Source organism: Anguilla anguilla, chromosome 2, assembly GCF_013347855.1.
Source record: "Anguilla anguilla isolate fAngAng1 chromosome 2, fAngAng1.pri, whole genome shotgun sequence".
Classification (NCBI taxonomy): domain Eukaryota; kingdom Metazoa; phylum Chordata; class Actinopteri; order Anguilliformes; family Anguillidae; genus Anguilla; species Anguilla anguilla.
This window is the reverse complement of record NC_049202.1, coordinates 40,535,209-40,549,983: the sequence shown is the minus strand read 5'-3', so window position 1 is coordinate 40,549,983 and position 14,775 is coordinate 40,535,209. Positions and strand designations below refer to the sequence as shown.

General features: G+C 39.2%; 2 protein-coding genes across 3 annotated transcripts; one reads left to right on the top strand and one right to left on the bottom strand.

Moving 5' to 3' along the window:
- The first annotated feature begins 735 nt into the window (after positions 1-735).
- Positions 736-6,576, top strand: ppp4cb (protein phosphatase 4, catalytic subunit b). Of its 2 annotated transcripts, none has more exons than XM_035404055.1 (9): positions 736-944; positions 2,307-2,622; positions 3,072-3,123; positions 3,207-3,257; positions 3,891-3,992; positions 4,833-5,006; positions 5,122-5,248; positions 5,377-5,566; positions 5,663-6,576. In XM_035404055.1, the coding sequence occupies exons 2-9, from the start codon at positions 2,525-2,527 to the stop codon at positions 5,790-5,792; spliced, it is 924 nt and encodes a 307-aa protein (XP_035259946.1). In that variant the 5' UTR covers positions 736-944; positions 2,307-2,524; the 3' UTR covers positions 5,793-6,576. The 2 variants fall into 2 exon arrangements, with proteins under 2 accessions (XP_035259946.1, XP_035259948.1); XM_035404057.1 differs by lacking the exon at positions 736-944 and adding an exon at positions 1,025-1,542.
- Positions 6,577-7,335: 759 nt separating this feature from the next.
- LOC118220272 (phosphatidylinositol transfer protein beta isoform-like) lies at positions 7,336-14,747 on the bottom strand. Its single transcript, XM_035404072.1, has 11 exons — positions 14,609-14,747; positions 14,035-14,065; positions 13,623-13,768; positions 12,894-12,985; positions 12,212-12,219; positions 11,013-11,087; positions 10,801-10,884; positions 10,421-10,498; positions 10,171-10,278; positions 8,284-8,406; positions 7,336-8,121 (listed from the first exon to the last, which is right to left on the bottom strand). Exons 1-11 carry the CDS (start codon positions 14,626-14,628, stop codon positions 8,074-8,076), a joined length of 813 nt encoding a protein of 270 aa, XP_035259963.1. The 5' UTR covers positions 14,629-14,747; the 3' UTR covers positions 7,336-8,073.
- Positions 14,748-14,775: the final 28 nt, after the last annotated feature.

The window sequence follows — 14,775 nt, the reverse complement described above, 5'->3', positions numbered from 1 at the left end:
AATAAAATAAAAAGGCAGATAGTATGACGTCGCCTATCGTCTTTAGACGTTTTAAGACCTTTGTCCTCGTTGGCCTTCCCTGGGGGCTCAGAGGTCTGACGTAACGCAGAGCAAAACCTGCACACATAACCATCCCTGTCACAGTCTGTGATTCAAACTGACGTTAAAAACGTTTTAAACGTTTCTATCCGGACACATTACTCTCTTAAACGGTACTGGATCCACTGAATTCCGATACCGCTTTCCAACCGATAATTCTGCTAACAAAAAGCTCTGCTGAAAATGTTATTTACGTCACAGCTGGCCTGTCGGTTTTTCAAAGCTACCGTTTGCCGGCAAATAAATTTAAACAAGTAGTCTAGCTACTAGAATAACTTAAGAAATTACAAATGAGAACAGCAACAATAACAGCAAAGATATTTACAGCGATATATACAAGTAGTGTACAAAACAAAAAACGTGTAACAGCAAACCGCTTAGCTACTCGTGTGAAAGGTCGCTGTAAATACCACCCTGTGTGTGACGCATCGCTAAACACTTAGCCGTTAGCAATTTGCTCTCTAAAATAATGATAATGATGATAAAAAAATATGTGAAAATCATTATTTTCATATACAAACAAATGTCAAAAAAATATGTTGAAGGAATCAGGAGAGTGTCATTCATTTATCCCATAGGCAGTTTATTTTTTCCGGAAGTCGCGAAAATTGTAACGAAATCGGAGTGACGACACGACTTCTGAGATCCATTATGCACAGAGTACCGGAAACTGTAGTTTTAGTGTGGTCTGGTATGTGAGATGAAACCTGGATGAAACGAGGGGGCGCTACAGTTCGTTGGCTAGTCGATTCAGCGGAACAGTGAACAGGACGCAAGAAACGTCGCTATCTGGTTACAGTCACCTCATTTTATTACAATTTGATTTGGATTACTGCGACCTTTGGGTAATTATGACTATCGGTATTTCAAAATTGTTGAGCAGCGCATCCAGTGAATTTTACCTTTTAGCAACGTAGTGATCGCTAGGAACTAACTTGGGTAGCTAGCTAGCCATGGGCCTTTCCACATAATTTAGCTAGCCAGCTAACATCTACCTCAATTGGGTAGACTAATGTTAGTTTGTGTCACTATGTGTAGTTAATCTAACTAGCTAATAGAAGATAATACGTGATAATACGCTTCCCTGATTACGTGATATTTTATCTATACCTTTGTGATATAGTTACGAACAGCTGACAGAAGGTACTATTAAAGATGTTTTGCCTTGTCGACGAAAGTCGGTTTCTGACTGTCTTTGAACAGTTTTTACAAACGCAATTCCTCACATCTGCTTGCTAGCTTGAGCATTTTATTGGAGCACCCGGCCCTTTTCGATTGGGTAATAGTATTTGGTGTGTCTGGTGGTTATATGACGAAGTAAGGCTACGGTCTGTTTATTTCGTTCAGTGTTCTAGCCTAGTGGATTTCATATGGTTCGTTACATTGTCTACATCTACGCAAAAAGCCGGGTTGGACGCGCGGAGCTAACGATGCTAGCTTGCTGTTAGTGCTACGTCGAAAATTCTAACGTTAGCTCGTTAATATAATTACTGGTCAGACACATTACCCCGTTGCATTTTATGGAGTTATATTACCTATCATAGCTAACTTGGCCGCTTTGTTCTTGACATGGAACGTTTATTTTCCTAGGTAACTGGTTAAAGGGTACCCTTGGATTATGCGTCCCGCATTGAGGCGGATTGCCGTCGGACTAGCCAAGGCTGGGCCTAAATGGCTACCCTGTGAATTGCTGCGCAGCAGTACTTAGTGTTTAGTTTTGCGCTCGCAAGTTTGACAACGTTAACGTTAGTGAGTTAGCACAGTCGTTAGTCGTCAACAGTTTGGTTGTGTTCCGTAGATGCTTTAGTTCGCTAGGTAGCGTTGTACAAACTGCCCATTATCAGGATGACTGCTAACTGTAGTGTTTCTTGATCCAATGGATTAACGGTGATTTTAATGGAATTAAAAACATTAATTCTTGATAGAATAGTCTATTGTCTATCGAAATATTATCCTGGGTAGTGTGAGTGTTGGCTCCTACTTGGTTACGTTCCTACATTCCATAATTGCCACTTGCTAACAAAACTATTGAACCATTCTTTTTATGGTGCTGAATTATTTCCATCATTACTTAATCTAAATACATGACACTCAATTGTAAGACGCACGAACAGTTAATTTATGTTTTAACTGATGATATAGTCTAACAATAAACAATGGTAAATGTGTATTAAATGATGTCTTTAAAATGTCTTCTCTCTGTACAGGTTAGCCCTGCCACAGTGAGCCATCAATCGTCTTCTCCCGTTGTCTGTTCAGAATACCCATTTCTTGGTGGAAGTGAGAGCGTGTTGGTGTGTGTTTGTATATATATGTGTGTGTGAGTGTGTACACGCGTGCATATGCATTTGCTGGTGAGAAGGTGCTTGTCCGTGTGAATTGTTGAAACGGAAGTGTGTGAGGTACTGTCTGTCTGTCAGTGACTATGGGTGACATAAGTGACCTGGACAGACAGATCGACCAGTTGAGGAGGTGTGAACTTATTAAGGAGAATGAGGTCAAAGCTCTGTGTGCCAAAGCCAGGTAATGCAAAAAAAAAAAAAAAAAAATTTCATTGTGACATTAAGACTTAACTCTTTAAGACAGTAACATGTAATGGAAGTAGACTATAATTATGTAATTGGTCTGGTGCGTCTGTGAAGTTTGATCACAAACTTTGTGCCTGTAGATTTTTATTTAAATTGTATTTGTCTTCATATGTATACATGTTAGGAAATCTCCAGTTATCGAATTGCACCAAAATGAACTTGGGGTCGTACATGAACATGCAACGATTCCATTGTTCATATTGTATTCCTCTTTGATCTATTACTATGATGCATTGTATGTGCATGTTTAATACTATCAATTGATTAGTTTCTTTCCATTTGTAATAAATGAATGCGTTATATATATTTTTGTAGCATCTTACCAACTTCATGCTGTCTTGTATTGAGTTATGTGATGAGCAATCTGATGTTTGTTTTTTCTAGGGAGATTTTGGTAGAAGAGAGCAATGTTCAGAGGGTGGATTCCCCAGTCACTGTGAGTAACAACTGAATTCATCTTTGCTGAATTTCTGTTTCCCAAATAAAAAGCAACATGACTTTTTGCCTCTTGTATTTCAGGTGTGTGGTGATATCCATGGGCAGTTTTATGACCTCAAGGAATTGTTCAGAGTAAGCCTTAGTGTCCATCTCCCAATTAAGTTTACTTGTAATCATTGTCTTTTGCCCGATGAGTTAAAACAAGTGATTCCCACGCATGTTAGAGCTGAAGTGTGTTCTAAGATAAGTGTGCTATAACTTAGAATATAGCAACATGTAGACAATAAAATAAGCTTTGCATACATTGAAAAATACCTTCTTGGTTGTGCAGCTCTGAATTAATTTGTGGAATCAACAAAGCTGTTCATTCAGTGACAAACATTGTCAAGAAGACAGACTAAATGTGGCTGCCTTAATAATCACTTTTTGCTGAACAGTTTTTCATGAAAGCATTTCAAGCTTTCATACAGATTTTATACATACATTTATTCATTTATTTTAGTGTCAGTCTTTAAATAGTGTACATTATTAATGTTTCAACATGAAATATACACATAACTGTGTTAGCTCCTGCATCAGTTACAGGCTGTTGAATATAGCAGGGTAAATTCTCTCTAAATTACAATTGCACCTAAGATTGGCTTCTGTTTTACCCTATTGTAGTTCTGTTTCAAATCACACTTACAAAGCAGCCTTGTTATCAAGAACACTCACATTCCTGTCTTGAGTGAACGCACATTTCAAATGTGCCAATGATACTTGCAGGTAGGTGGTGATGTTCCTGAGACAAATTACCTCTTCATGGGCGACTTTGTGGATAGAGGATTCTACAGTGTGGAGACCTTCCTGTTGCTGCTTGCACTCAAGGTACCTTTACAAAGGCATCCGCTTAGTGCTGTGTGTGTATACAATAGGTCTGAAAATGCCAACATGAATTCACAGCTGTCGACTCTGTAAAATAATTACCAAAAAAATGTATGTTGTGCCAAAAGCTTAAACTGTTTCTCTTGCGGTTACCATGTGGTATAATGGTTAGGGAACTGGACTTGGTGTAGGGAGGGAGGTGTAATTCCCAGGTTGGACACTGCCAATGTATCCTTGAATAAGTAGTTACCCTAAATGTCTTTAGTATATATCCAGCTGTGTAAATGCATACTATGCAAAAATTCAAAAGCTGTGCAAGTTGCTCTGGAAAAGAGTATCTGCTGAATGTCTGTAATGTTATGTGATGTCTCAGCATGAGGTTTTTTAGAGCTTCTGTCGACTGCTTTTCTGGAGGTGTTTTGTGCGAACATGTCAGGCATGTTCTATGGAATAATTGCTGTCTGCTTCTTAGTGGGAGGTGACCAAAATATGATTCACTGGGTATATATTGTACATTTCAGTACAACACATCCAGAAGAGAATAGTTGAAAATGTATTTGCTTCTCCTTATTGTTTTTGGCCTTGTGACTTCTGTGTAAAAGCTGATCTTGGACTAGTACTTTCCTCCGAACCATGTGTTAATTCAACTTTCAGCAAGATGACGCCACCATCTACTGCGGGTGACTAATCGCAAACTCCCTTAAATGTGAACAAACTTTTTGACACTCTAGTTTGTTGCTCCATGAGTACAGGCTGTCAGGGGCTAGTATACTCGAAGTGCCTTAACATAACAGGCACCTTCAGGTTTGTTTTTTGTCATAAAATATCTCTTTCAATTTGCAGGTGCGTTATCCTGACAGAATCACACTGATCAGAGGGAACCATGAGTCTCGGCAAATCACACAGGTTTACGGCTTTTATGATGAGTGCCTGAGGAAGTATGGCTCTGTGACTGTGTGGAGATACTGCACCGAGATCTTTGATTACCTGTCCCTCTCAGCTATCATTGATGGGAAGGTTTGTGTCTCTGGCTCTTTCTTCATTTTCTCTCTCACACACACACACATACACTCTGCCCCCCCCCCCCCCCATCATTATAGTTTATGGTGAAAATGAGATCCTTTTTCCACAGATATTTTGTGTGCATGGCGGACTATCTCCCTCAATCCAAACTCTGGACCAGATCAGAACTATCGACAGGAAGCAGGAGGTTCCACATGACGGCCCCATGTGTGATCTACTGTGGTCTGATCCAGAGGGTGAGTCCCAACTCCTGTGTAGCAGAAACACGTTTAATTGTTTGCGTGTGCCGATCTTTGTCCTTCTATGGCTGATGCAGCTTCTTTTCATTTGTGTCAGCCTGTACCTTTCTCTCTCTCTCTTTCAGACACAACAGGATGGGGTGTGAGTCCCAGGGGTGCAGGGTACCTGTTTGGCAGTGACGTTGTGGCCCAATTCAATGCAGCTAATGACATTGACATGATCTGTAGAGCCCATCAGCTTGTCATGGAAGGCTACAAGTGGCATTTCAATGAAACTGTACTGACTGTGTGGTCAGCACCAAACTACTGCTATAGGTACTACTGCCCATTCTGTGCTGCTTCAACCTTTTATTTGTACTTGTTGCTTTTTTTTCCTCTGCGTATGTTTTAATAACTTAACCTCTTTCTCAGGTGTGGAAATGTGGCAGCAATATTGGAGCTGGATGAACACCTGCAGAAAGAGTTCATCATATTTGAAGCAGCCCCACAAGAAACCAGAGGAATCCCCTCCAAAAAGCCAGTGGCTGATTACTTCCTGTGATGACTGCTCGGAGGGAAAACGATCACGACACCCATAACCTTGGTCACATTCTCTCCCATCTTCATTTCTCAAACTTTTTTTCCAGCTTCTCCTGTGCCATCCTAGTCTATATTCTCTTTTCTATTTCCCTTGAAAACATGTAGTGTCCCTTCTGGTCTCTCTCTCTCATTCACATGCCTTGTATTGTCCTCCGACTTGTGCACAGCATTGCTCTCAGCTGCTGTTGCAATGCCATCCACACTGGCAGTATGAGCCTTGGTATACACTCCTCCAATACCCTGCAGCCTCAGTCTTTTTAAAGGAGTGCCCTCTTTATAAGGAGTGGTGTGTGTTGTGAAGAAGGCGAACATGAGATTTAAGACTCCCACAGTTAAGTGACAGCTGAGGGCCTTGTGAGGTAGGAGGCCATTTTACACTTGCATTATGATTTTATTAGACTTTTTTCTAACACCGTTTCTTTTATATCTTTCATTTTTATTTGTGGCAAAGAAAATGAGTCTCAGTTTGGTCAAGCTTTCATTTCTGTCTTTGCCATTTGACAGAAACTGGTATTAGTGAATCAGTCAGAGTAGTAGTTACCAGATGAACGCTGCAGAGGACAGAACCACAATACTGATAATTACCTCTGGCCTTTGTTAGTGAATTTTAGGTAAGAAAACTAGTTGAAATGGGAACAGTGCACCAAACTGAAACATTTTTTTGTTGATTTTCTCCTCTGACCAATCTGTAGAATTTGTTGTTGCCTTTTGTTATTGATCTGTGAAAATAAAACTACTTTTTTGTATTTTTGTAGTGATTTACTGTACAAACCAATTATTTTGCATGTACTGTATAAACACAGATGAGAATTAGGGATGTCATATTGGCCAAGTGTATATATACTATTCAACTAACTCTTAAGTCATGTTGGAACTTGATTTTTATTTGGAATTGTAAACTATTTCTAATGTTGATTAAATTATAGCAGTTAAGTGATAACTGGTAAGTTTAATGCAAAGTTTTAGTGGCCATTTAAATATATTCATATTGGCAGCCTCAAATGCTAATTTGGTAGAAATTGTATTTCCAAGTTCCATGTGCTTTCTTTTTACATTGCCCATTTAAAGCGGTGTAGCAGAATGCCATTTTCTCCCCACATACTCTATGTATGTCCTGCATTATTTTGTATCGTGTTATTCCCTGGTGAATTCGAAGCTATTTTGGAACTCATTTCAAGGTGAGCTAGATGGAAGCATATACTTGACTCTCAAATGAAAGGAACATCTGCTAGATGAAGAAAAGCAACTGCATTAACTAATGTCGGAAAACATGCATGAACTTGCTTAACAAATGTCTTGACACGAGACTAGCAATGGTAATATGAGGAACAAAAAGACTGCCATGCAGGCGTGTATCCAAATTGAATGACAATGCAGTAATGGGACAGGCTTGGGAGTTCTGAAAGGGCCTCAATATGGGATTTAAAAAATCCCCTTTTTTAAATTCTTTGCTCATTTATGTGAAAGAAAACTGATGCAGTTATAGAGTTGACTGTAGACAGAAATCTGATACTTTTCATGATGCAGTTGTTTATTTTCCATTAAACATTCTCAGAAAAAATTCTCAATGGCAAACCCATCCATTGTAAACCAAGGTATTAAACAGCTTAATTCAGCCAGTGATTAAAATTTTCACTTTTTGTTAAAAATGTTCAAAGGATGAATTCTGTTCAAGGACAATAATAAAGATCAGAATTTAGTAATGTGAACGCAATAGCATTTGTGTACAGGTATTCATAGAGCAAAAGACCAATAAATGGTCATCCTGTATCTGAACTTCATTTTGAAAGTGATGCCTTCTGTGTTCCGTATAAATGAATACTAACATGATGGATAAATTAAAGCTTTTCAATCGAAGGGTTTGGTTGAGGGAACCACAGACACTTCATAGTACAGTAATAATTGATAGTGTCAACATGACCAAAAATTATAACGGCAATAGTTATCAAAATAAGAAAAACTATTGGAATGACACTGGTTAAAATTCCAATAATTTGGCAGCGAAGTGATTGGTTAAAAACACGGACTGAAAAACCAAGGTACGCATTCACACACAAGTACATCCATACACAGACACATTCGTGTACAAGGATAGTAACTTCCTGTCTTGGGTATGACAACTTCCTCTTTGGAAGGGTTTGGTGGTGTTCCAACACTTTGATAAGATGCAGAATGAAATGGTGTCGGTGCATATGGGAGGTAAAATTAATTGTTGATCAAACTTATTGTTCCACTCTGTCCATTTAGTCTTCTCCTGCTTTCATCCCTCTGACAGAACCCTCATTGCGCATCTAACGGGGGAAAGAGAAGTGTTAGATCCACTTTTGTACTGACAAAACAAAGAAATGCATCTAAACCCTTAAACAGTACAACATACTGCCAACAAAGAATAATGCAACGACAGCAGGTTGCCTGAACAACATACAAATGCCAAGACTAATTGGATTACACACCTTGTCCAGCTCCCTCTGTGTCTCTTCTTCCATTCTCCGAATGTCATCCATGGACAGATCAACCCAGCTGTCCAGCCAACAAAACAGCTGCCTGTGGAAGTTCGTGAATAGCCTCTTCTCCTGCTACTCAAACGGGAGGGGGGTAAGCACAGGGACAACACAATAAGGAGAGACAGGTGGGGAGTTAACTAGAGTCTGAAACTAACACCACACAGGGATAGATGAGAATTCAGAAATTTCATTAATATTAAGAAATCAGCCCCCCTCCCCCTTCTTAAAAAAACAAACCTGGTAACAGTCAGAAAATAGCAACATTTTGGGATATGCTTAGTAACCTTGAGCCTAGATAAAGTAATTGTTTTTTAAAAAACACAAAAACCTTTCAGTCCAAAAAACAAAATTGTGGATTTGACGAACTACTAAACCTCAGCAACTGGGTCCAAACCAGCCTATTCCAACAGTTCAACCTATATGACCAAATACAAGCTTGACATTTTTTTTTTCCTAAAATAGTTTTCTTTACTTGGATAAACAAATTACTCTCTAAAACAGCTGTTGCTGTAAGGAACATTTTAAAAAAATAAGAATGGGATAAAATTTTTTGTCTTGACATGCACTATGTATATGCAGAATTTTACTAGAATATGCAGTTTCCCTCTTCCGTATTTATTTTAATTGGACATGTGAACTTTACTTCCAATTAAAGCAATGCATATTTAACCTTAACCTACATAGATAGTTCAATGCTTGGGTGGACTGTCTTCTAAAACCAGAAAAATGGTGTCACGTTCTTTTGAGTAATACATGCATTTCATTCATATGCCCTCAATAAAGACATGTAAGGTTTCAGTGAATTTTCCCAGAACATTTGTATGTGCAATTTCAAAAATCAAAGGACTTGAAAGTGCTCAACTCAAGAATATTCACTAATAATTGGGTGCTCGATCCCACAAACTATAAATGAAAGAGAAAAACGGACAGCACGCACGAGAATACTATAATCTGTTATTTATTGCATCCATGTATGAGGGCACGACGTGCACGACGTACGCAAACGCAAATGGCGATGCCAGGCCCAGGCACTGCAAACACACGGCCCGGTTGTGCATACTCAACAGGAGTTCTTATGTCCCTGTGGAGCTAATAAACCCGACACCTCAAGGAGGTGATCCAGGACAGTTGTAACAGTCTGAGGGGAACAAATACGATCTTAGGCTGAAACATTTGTGCATACTGTCCCGTCATACATGGATGCAATAAAACAATAGTTTACATATATATATATATATATATATATATATATATACAATTTTCAGAGGATTGCTTAATTTTACCAAACCTTCTACTGTTGGAACACAAAGTAATTCTCTACCCACGTGTGCAATTTTTTTGTTGTAAAGAGAAAAATAAAGCTATAAGTTCAGCCAACTAGTGCCCCAATAGCTTAATGTTCACAAAACCGCTTCATGATTTTCCACTGTAATTTTATGAACTTCAAGAAAACAATCAAGATTATGAAAGAACCAGAACGTTTCGGCTACATTAGTAGGTTTTTCATAGAAAGGATATTGGATGCAATTCCACCATGACTAATTGCATCCAATACCCTTTCTATGAAAGAAAAGCATTTTAATTGCATGTTTGAATCAACTTTTTAATATGTGAATTGTAATGTGATACCACCTGCGTGTCAATCTTTGTTCAAGCATTAAAAAAGAATATATATTTTGTATTGCTCAAGACACTTTAACAAGACAATGATTTTACATTTTTCTAAAAACATGCAACATTTTAAATGAGTCTGTGCTGAGCAATGACAGACTTTCTGAATACAACCCCATCAAATGCATTTCATATACACACGGACACATGTTTACCATTTATTACCTTGTGAATGAACTTTTCCACTCTCCCCTGCAGACCCCACCAGCGGAAATGAACAGTGACCAGTTTATAGGCTGTCATGTAGGGGCATTTACTGTTATGGAGCTTCTTCTAGAGTGAGAAAATTAGAGGGTAGTAGTGAAGAAGGAACAGGTCACTACTAGGTCAAAACAGGGAGAGAAGGTTCCTTGAAAATATCATTTACCGCAAACGTACACAAGTACACATTACACTGGCACAGGGAGAGACCTACCTTCCAGCCGGGTCCCAGTGGTCCTCTACCCGTTTTCTCAGAGTGGAACACTGCAGGATCTTCCTCTACCTTGTAGTCCTGTGAGTGATTGGGAAAGTATACAAATTCCATACAAACACCACTGAAATTCACATTCCTGTCTGAACTGCATCATACCACTGGCATATCCGATCACTGGATTTTCAGAAAGTCAGCACATATTATTCTAGGTTATTTTTATAGGGCAAGGAAGCCCCCCCCCCACCCTAAAAAGTAAATAATCAGGAAATATTAAGAATAAACACCATATTCCCAAAAACACCAAAAGATGTTTTATTAAAGCTGTGCTTTATCGTCTGAACCTTACATATCACAGGGTCTCCACTAATCAATGAACTCACAGCATCATCGACTTGAGACCGGTCTGCAATGTCTATTGGCACGACCTCCGTCTCCTCCCACTCTTCTGGGGGCAAACCATGTGGCTGTAATTAACAGAAACAGAGTTAAGTACTGCATCTGCTGTGTTCAGCACCATTGTGACTGTAGCCCTGTAGAGAGAAGTGAACTGCTGCACAGAGAAGCGGAGAGCACTTGTCGTGCTGGCACTCACATTGTCAGAGGTTCCCAAGTCAGGTTTGTGCCAGGTTTCAATCTTAATGAAAAAGTCATCCTTCATGTATTCATTCTGTGAAAAAAAGAGAAGACCATCCACTATGTTGCCTGAAGTATTCATAAGAATTACACAGAAATACAAATGCATAAGCAAGTCCTCACAACCTTGAGTGTGTGACCATCCGGCACGCTTGAGTTCAGCAATAAATTGATAACAAGCAAATGGCAAATACAATTAGAAACTAATTATGAGGTGTTCATTAGTGCAAAACAATGAAAGAATGCTGTCTCAGTTAAGTGCGGAGGAAGCGAAACATAGGCACACAAACATCATCAAAATGCATTTCCATCGATGACAGAGAAAACAACCCTACTGGTTAATTGAATTCCAATTTATGTTGCACATTTTGCAACTTCACATAAACCGCACGACAAATATTACAACAGATCCGCATTTAGTGAAACAAAACACAAAATACGAGTCTGAGTCTAGTCATGAGCAAGAGAATTCAACTGCACCATTGGTCCATGCAAATCTTCCTCTAGAAAAAAAAAAACAGATCACCCAAAATTCTGTCTAATTTTTAGCAAAAGTGACAAACAAGAAAATAACTTAAGCCGCTTTTCCACCGCATGATACCGGATCAACTCGACTCGACTCTACTCGACTTGGTACCTGGCACTTTTTTGGTATCACCTCCATCAAGGTTCCAAGCGAGCTGAGGAAATACCAAAAGGTGACGTGAAAACCCTGCAGACCACTGATTGGTCAGAGCAACGCGTTTCATGCGGCGTTGCTAATAACGACCATCTACATTGACAGAGGTACTATCTGCAGTGGAAAACGAAGTAGCCTACCTGGTACCAAAAGAGCAGAAAGAGTCGAATCAAGTTGAGCCGGTACCATGCGGTGGAAAAGCAGCTTTACACAGAACAAATCATCATGGCTGTCCTCTACTGATTAGACTGTCTCCAAAGCCATGCAATTATGAAGAAAAACTTGGTATTCTGCTGCAGAGTACCATTTGAAATACATTTGACTGTCTCTGCTACAACTATTTGAATGACTGTTCGTGACATGTGGTTTGAAATAGAGGCTTTAGACCCCTTAGGAGCACAAGACTGAAACACATGCTAGAGAACAACCCAAGATTTTCTCTGTGCCCAATTAAGGCATTGCAGCACAAACACACTCACCGTCACAACTGTGTAGTCCTCAATCAGAGTGCAACCACGGGGAAGGGCAGTTAAAAAAATGAGAGAAGTTACTATGATGCAATATGTTCAGACAGCATGTTTAAAAGAGGCTACTGGTAGATCAACTTTTAAAAGCGTGAAAGCTGCAATCACATTTTACATTTCCCATAGCAAAGACCCAGTTAACAGACATACAATTGTTCCCTCTTCAACCTTCCAATTTTACAAACTTCCAATTTGATAAACTAATGATAATTCAAGAGCAGCTAATTATTCTGCGAAACAAGCTGATTTAGCTAGAAAAGTAAGAAGTGGGTCCAAACAAATGCCTTTGCATGGGAAGACAAAGATGCATATTACCTGAAATTAACACGTTGTTGCATGTTGTGGAGTACAGTAAACAAAAACTGAGAAAGGACAAAAATAGTCTGTCAAAGTATGACAGTACTGGAATCTATATTAGGTGGGTTTTGTTCAAATTGTATGTAAAACAATGTTAAAATACTGTTAATATTTAAGTTAGAATGAACGGTTGATTTAAGGGCACAGTGTGGAAGTGGTATGGTGTTGTTTTCATGACAAATAATGGAACACTTAAAATAGAAGCACAAGCATTTGTGCCACTGGGAACAGGCAGACTCAGAGACACAAAGAGCACACTGTGATGCATCACTATACTGACTTGTGCGACAGTAAGGATAGGCATTCCAAGCCTTCTCGTGGAAAACCAAGGCACCTTCTGGGGCAAACATCTGGATAAAACTGGGGACTTTACTGTAACAGAGTGAGATGAAAGGGGCAAATGTCATTAACAATGTGCTTCAGTTAATTAATAGCTGGAGACTAAACTCTCGCTTCCTTAGTCTCCAGCGATTAGAAGTAATAACAGCTATAAATAATTATTTATAATATTATAAATATTATTTGTAATTTTGGGAGACTAAACTCTTGCTCCATGGAGATGGGAGCTCTTCTATGATGCAAACAATTCACAGTAAGATCAGTAGTGAGCCATTTCACAAATTGTAGGTCTAAAACTATATTACTCCAAATGTCCATCAGATAATTGGCCCTTTCTGCAAAACTACTACCACCCCCTGGCCATTCCTGTTAAAAAAAGACACATCCAAAATTAAATCTAGACCACAATATTTCAAATACCATGAATATATCTGACTCACAGAACAACAAAAAAATTCAGCTTGGCTTTACTGGGTGCATGGGTATTCAACCTTATACTCCTCCTTACATGAGAAACAGCACCTCACCTAGTAAACTTTGACCTTTAAACCCTCAGACTGCTGTCCTAACACAGCTCGCACCTCACAAATGTGCCATATGGCATTTCTGAAGAAGTTCAGCCATATGAGAGTGCATGTGTGTGTGCGTGCACATCCAAGACCAGTCTGACCTGTGTATGTGGTAGATTTTGTGGGTGTACTGGCCCTTCTCCCCTTCCTTCTCGTACGGCTCATTTCGGAGCACCTCGATCCCCTCTCCACCTCCAGTATTGTTCTTACTGGCCTCAGCCACAGAAAACAACTGGCCGACCTGGTACTTGGGGACAGAGAGGTGGCAATCTGGTCATTTTGGTACAACAAAATAAATCAATTTGTATACATGGTTACAAAATGAGAATAAGTAACGCCCTTTTTCCATTGCCTGAGATAAGAAGTTTCATCATGGTAGCTAACTTAGCTGACTACTGAAGATAACGGAGTTCAAGAATCTGTTTCTAGCACTGATTTGACACAAACAGACATTGAACACTGAGATAAGTTACTGTATTATCTGATTGTACATATCTAGTTAAATTTACTTACCTCTTCTACAGAACATGGCAACACCACTTGGCTATTGGGGAGAAAGAAAAATTATTTTTGTGTAAACGAACCAGTGAGCTTTACATAAACTTAAAACAAGTCCAAACGGGCAGTACCTAGCCGACAGTGAATGAGATTAATGGCGAAAAAACATAATCACTACTAGCTTTCGCTAGCCGCCCGGTATTCGTCTAAAACTTTAGTTAGCTAGCGAACTAGCCAGTTAATGCAATTGGCTAGCGACACGTTAAAATCTGGGAAAGCGCAACCAACTAGCTAGCATCAAAGCTCAGCTCTAATTCAACAGTAGTATGTCTTATATACAGAAGCTACTAGCTAGCTACCCAGCATTAGTCTAATGTTATTCACAACCGCCCCAAATGGACAGCATAGATACTGTAGCTAAGGTAGCCAGGTAGCTAGCTAGCTAGCTAGCTTATTAACACGCCTTGCAGACGAAATGACAGGCTTACATTTGCAATATCATTTTTCTGAATCTTAATTGTATTTGACATATCTCTATTTTCATTAATACTAAAAAATCCACAGAAAATGCATTTAAATTATTACTCACTATTCCTTAATAAGTACCATTCCGTCCAACACTCCGAACAGGACGCGAGCACGACATACACAGCGGAATCACTTCTCCGGAAATGTGAGCAAGCGTTGCTAAAAAGAAAGCCAGCCTTTTGGTTACAAAAAGTGGCCATGTTGTGAAGGTGAAACCTGTCAGTCATC

Coding starts and splice junctions, on each gene's coding strand:
- ppp4cb (XM_035404055.1), top strand. CDS start 2,525: ATGGGTGACATAAGTGACCTGGACAGACAGATCGACCAGTTGAGGAGG. Junction 3,124..3,206: donor GGGTGGATTCCCCAGTCACT/GTGAGTAACAAC, acceptor CTTGTATTTCAG/GTGTGTGGTGATATCCATGG. Junction 5,249..5,376: donor ACTGTGGTCTGATCCAGAGG/GTGAGTCCCAAC, acceptor TCTCTCTTTCAG/ACACAACAGGATGGGGTGTG.
- LOC118220272 (XM_035404072.1), bottom strand. CDS start 14,628: ATGGTACTTATTAAGGAATA. Junction 10,279..10,420: donor CACTGGGACCCGGCTGGAAG/GTAGGTCTCTCC, acceptor TTCTCACTCTAG/AAGAAGCTCCATAACAGTAA. Junction 8,407..10,170: donor TGGAAAAGTTCATTCACAAG/GTAATAAATGGT, acceptor CCGTTTGAGTAG/CAGGAGAAGAGGCTATTCAC.